General features: G+C 34.5%; 1 protein-coding gene across 1 annotated transcript in view; it reads right to left on the bottom strand.

Annotated features, from left to right (window-relative positions):
• LOC108580292 overlaps positions 1 to 2,513 on the bottom strand; it is a 12,444-nt gene extending 9,931 nt beyond the window's left edge. The window contains exon 1 of the mRNA XM_017944002.1: positions 2,263 to 2,513. Within this exon, the coding sequence (XP_017799491.1) occupies positions 2,263 to 2,513 (251 nt within the window). The remainder of the gene's footprint in view (positions 1 to 2,262) is intronic.
• Between the last annotated feature and the right edge of the window lie 2,804 nt (positions 2,514 to 5,317).

The raw sequence follows: 5,317 nt of genomic DNA, 5'->3' as shown, positions 1-5,317 counted from the left end.
CTTTTTTTTTAATATCACAACTTTTCAAATACAATCTCAACCGCAATTAAGTTAATTCTTCCTCCGATATCTATTTTTCTCTCTAGAAGAATTGCACTTTTCCCCCGGAATACCAGAAGTGAGCGTGCAAAATAAAACAAGCGTTTCGAAAACCGCGTTTCCCTGCCTCGTGAAGCGAAGGCGCGCTTTACTTCAATAAATATTACCACGCGGTAGCCAGCGCTCAGGAACACATTGCCCTACTTTGCAACCATAGATACGAATCTTTCTCTAACAGATTGCAAGCCGTGAAAAAAAAAAAAGAAGAAGAAATATATATTATGTTGAACAGACTGTAAATGAAGAAAGCGGTGAAAAAAAGAAGATCGAGGAAAAAATATTACGCCTGTAAACAATGCTCGCGAGTCATTTTTATGCAATCGAATCGAGATCGATTATATCAGCGTTTCGCTCCTGGAAATTCAAGCGTGATTTATGAAGTCATTATCCTCTGTCGATTTTATGGAATATTCACGTAGGCTATTACCAGTTCAGAATTTTTATCAATTTCTTCCTTTCTTTTTCTTTTCTTTAAATTAAAAAAGTGTGATGCATAAATTTGGATCCTTTTGTTAAATAAGTTTTATCGTATTTTTGTGTGCATTGAGTAGTAACAAGAGGTCTCATTATATCATTAGGCGTACAGATTCAGTTCATTAGATTCGAGATGCTGACCTTGCTGGTTAATTAACATTCTTGGTTCGATGTAGCGAAAGATTACAATCCCTTTCGAACCAATCGTTCCTAGTAAATAAACAACAATGAAATTTATCTCGTAATTTAAAAATCTAGGTGGATATGAAAATTCTAAATTAGAAATGTGATTTTTCTAGCTAAGTTTGGTGAATTCTTTTGGTAGCTAATTCTACATAGCTTAGAGAAATTTTTTATAAAACTGAAGGAATTAATTAATCAATTTATTCTCGAGTTGTAATTTAATTTCTTATCTTTGTAAGAGTAGATGCAAATAGTTTTAGAAGTGTTCAATTTTTTTATATATTTTTTTATTTCATTGTCTTTTTAGAGTGAGAATATATTGATATTTTAGAGTAACTTCTTAATACCAAGCTGGCCAACGGCTCCACCACGCGGAAAGCACCGGTTCACGTTAGATCACCGAAGTTAAACTGCGTTGGACACGGTCAGTGCCCAAATTACCATATCTGAAATAACCATTAGAATCTAGAAAATTTTTCAGAAATAATTCTTATCTGAACTTCTTGTACAGGAATTTGTAAATCTAATCTATAAAAACATTTCATTATTCCATGTAATTCTCGCTAATTTCTCTTTTCATAAATACAACAGAAAAAGTATTGTGCAATCACTTAAAAGCAATTCTAATAAATTCCTCGTCACTTTCTCTCTAGCAAATATATTTAATTTTGTTCTTCGTTCATTAATAGAGGAAAAACAACATGCTTCAATTTATGGTTCTTCTATCTTCGTGGAATAAGTGATTTGTTAATTGTAGATAAACTCTACTTCACCAAACAGCTCATATAAAGTAGCCAAACAACTTCGATTAATTTCAGTTGCAAGTAAAATAATTTTACTTTACTTTTAATTTCAATTTTACTCTACTTTACTTTTAATTTTAATTTTACTTTACTTTAATTACAAATTTTCTTTCATAATTTCTCTATTTTCATGAAACAGATCATCTGTCCTCGTAAACAGATTTTAATTCACTAAACAACTCACTCGAAGTACTCAAAGTACCTAAGTGGCTGGAAAATTGAGTCACAATTCTTCCAAATTCTCCAGAAATTCTTCACAACCGAATCAAAGAATATCACACGCATTTTTGGTCAAAAGTTTGAAACCACTGTGCATTGGTAGCTACACAAGTGTCTTAATAGTAAAATTTCAATCAATTCTTTATTACCCAAATTTACCCAACCGAAATAAATTGCTAATATAAATATTAGAATAAAGAAAACTGAAGAAAATATAGAATAAACATTAATTTCAAATCTATGAAAAATTGGTACCAAATTCAACAATTACTGTAAATTAAATTAATCACACTATTGTTTACACGAATTTAAAAAAATTATTGTAAAACACTATTTGTTACACTATTTCAAATTAAATGTAGAATTAATTACGGGGGAATCGTAACGTAACCAAACAGCTAGCAATACGTAACATCGGTCTGATCCAATTGAAGTCACAGCGAAACGTCAAGATTAACCCTGAAGAATAGACACGATCACTCACCAGTACTCAGAGTGAACACGTGCCTCCTGTGTCAACCTGTAAGCTGGTCGTCGATGGCGTCTCGACGCCTGTTGCGTCAAACCAGCGACGCTGTGACGTCGCAGGTACGCATAGTTCTCCAGGTCCCACGGGTCGACGTAGTGCCTGCTGGCACTTCCGGAACTGCAGGCGTCTCCAGAGCTTCCAACGGAAGTGGAATGTTGGGAACCGACCGAGTCCCAATAAATCGACGACTCTGCCGGCACTTTCATCTTGCAATCTCTTCGAAAAATCCTTTCGGCAATTTTGATACTTATCAGAAACAAAAGCCAAAAGCTTCTTTCTTCGTTTCAATATTTTTGACACCAAGTTTAGTATTTTCTCTTCTCTTTTCTCCCTTAGTACTTTTCTTCCTTCTCTTCTCTTTTGACACCGAGTTTACTATTTTCTTCCGGTACTTTTATTACCAAAGTTGGTATTTTCCTTTCGGTATTTTCTATACGAAGTGACGAATTTCCGAAGATCGTTGAATAGCACGCTTGTGAATCGAATAGAGAAGAATTCAAAGGATTTCGTGAGGAATGTCGTGTCACACTGGAGCACCATAAAAGTTGCACTTCGTGTTACCGAAGGTTCGATTCTTGTTCGCGAGCGAGCCTGTCCGTTTCCGGTCGATCGAGGAGGCGCATTGTGCGCGGCGCGAGCACGATTTCGCTTCTGGGTCCGTTCGAGCAGCCTCGTGAACCACGAACCACGCTGTTTTCCTCTCCTACTCTGCTACCGTGCAGGTAGATCTCCTGGAAGACAAGTGAAACCAAAGACTTTCACGCCTGCGCTACCCCACCTTACTCTGAAGCTGGTGCATCGTCGCTGTTGCACCTACAATCGAGTCTGCGTCACCTGTGAAGAACGTGGTTTTCGTTTGTAGGAGTTATGTCAGAGATGTTTGTTCGAAGGGCTTTTCGGTGGTCTTTGCTTGATTTAATCCTCGTACGACGAACGCAGGGTCATTTTGACTAGACAGCGATAAAGTCAGGCGCGCTCAGATTACGTTTTGGTACAGGAAATACACCTATTTTACCTATCAAATGTGAATAAACAAGAAAAGTATGAAATATATACAGTTGGAAGTATACAAATTTATACACAATTCCTTCTTGAAACCCGTGTACGATAGAAATCTTGCTATGGGTCAAAATGACCCTGCATTCGTCTAAAACCATTCGCCTTCCGAGGGTTAATAATCGTTAGAGTCAGGTAGTAGGGTTGAGATATTGTAATACCGGGTTTACTATATTTCTAATTGAGCAAATTTTGGTATTATTAGGTTGTTCGGAAATAAATTGCGGTTTTCTGTTATGTCATATTTGGGGCTTTTCTATACTATATATTTTAGATTTATGTTTATTAACCCTTTGTAATCGAGTGGTGACTGAGAAGCGACATTAAACAACCGTCACTTGGTGAATAATTAATCATGTCAGAGAGCAGATCTATGGGGCCTCTATAAATTTGTTCATTATAGTGAAGTAGAGAATACGTTGAATATTTAAGTACAATAGTATAGTTTATTACTGCGTTAATTTAAAAAAATTTCAAACATTCGATTCGCAAACTTTTCTATTACAAAATGACCTCCGAGTGCAAAGGGTTAAGTAATATACCATTTGAACGCGTAGACGTCGCTCTATCATATAAACGATACAATTTTGTTTTTTACCGTCATTTGTTCTGAGTATAACTTAAAAACGTAACAATGGACAAGAAGCAAATTCGTACCATATTTTTATATGAATTTAAATTAGGACGTAAAGCCGCGGAAACTGGCCGTAATATCAATCGTGTAGTCGGTGAAAGCACAACCAATGATCATAATGCATAAAAAGTTATTTGTTAAAGAAGCAAGTTTGGTAAACAATAATGCCCGCCCGCGCGTATCACAATTCACGATTCGGAAGATACACGAATTGGGTTGTGAAACATTAAAACACCCTTCTTATTCCCCCGACTTATTCCCTACAGATTACCATTTTTTTAAACATTTGGATAACTTTTTGCGAGAAAAAATCTTCCGCAATAAAGAGGATGCTGTAAATACCTTCGTGGAATTTATTAAGTCTAGAACTCCTGATTTTCATTGTAACAGAATAGGAACTCTTGCAAAACGTTGGAAAAAGTGTATAGAATCTAAATTAAATAAATTCATTCTAAGCAAAACTACACGTCTTTAAATCTCATGTATAGAAACCGTAATTTATTTCCGGACAACCTAATAGTTAGGTATGAGGTGATATATGTAGTAAAGAGTTTGATTTTGTAGGCTTAAGAATTGTAAAAATAGAATAATGATGACTCCTGAGGTACATTAAGGTTGAAATATTATGGTAATGGGTTTTATAAGAGATTTTCATTAGGTTGAATGTATATGGTAATGATTTTGGTGATTAATAATTTAGGGAGACTTTGCATGAGTTTATATAGTAAAGAGTTTGATTGTGTAGGCTTGAGAATTGAAAGAATAGAATAATGACTCCTGAGGTACATTAGGGTTGAAATATTATGACAATGAGTTTTGTAAGAAGCTTTTATTAAATTAGATATATATGGTAATGATTTTGGTGATTAAAAATTTAGGGAGATTTTGCATGCTTGAGAATTAAAAGAAATTGGAGAATGATGATATCCTGAAGTATTGGTTGAAGAATTAATTAAACGGTTCTACTGATTTTTCGTTTAAAAATGAAAAAATTTTAGAAAATAGTGATTACTGATTACTAAAGTACACGAGAGTGGAAATTTGATGCAGTGAAGTATTGTCAGAGATGATTGGAGGCAACAATAGTTTTAGTAATTGGTAACTTACGAGATTAACGAATTATGTGAACTTATTATAATACTGATTATAATAAATGCTCTAATTAGGTACCATATTAAATCAAGAGTGCAACACTGTTACAATCTTTAGTGATTCTTGATAAAACCTTCAATCAAATTATATTAAAATATTAAGTAAAAGTAGTTATTAGCAAATGTACAGATACAGCTCGGAGATTTTCCTGTCTAACAAGATTTACGA

The sequence above is a fragment of the Habropoda laboriosa genome, unplaced genomic scaffold, assembly GCF_001263275.1.
Source record: "Habropoda laboriosa isolate 0110345459 unplaced genomic scaffold, ASM126327v1 scaffold9, whole genome shotgun sequence".
In the NCBI taxonomy this organism is placed as follows: Eukaryota; Metazoa; Arthropoda; class Insecta; order Hymenoptera; family Apidae; genus Habropoda; species Habropoda laboriosa.
The sequence above is the reverse complement of the archived record's forward strand: the minus strand, read 5'-3'. Positions and strand labels throughout refer to the sequence as shown.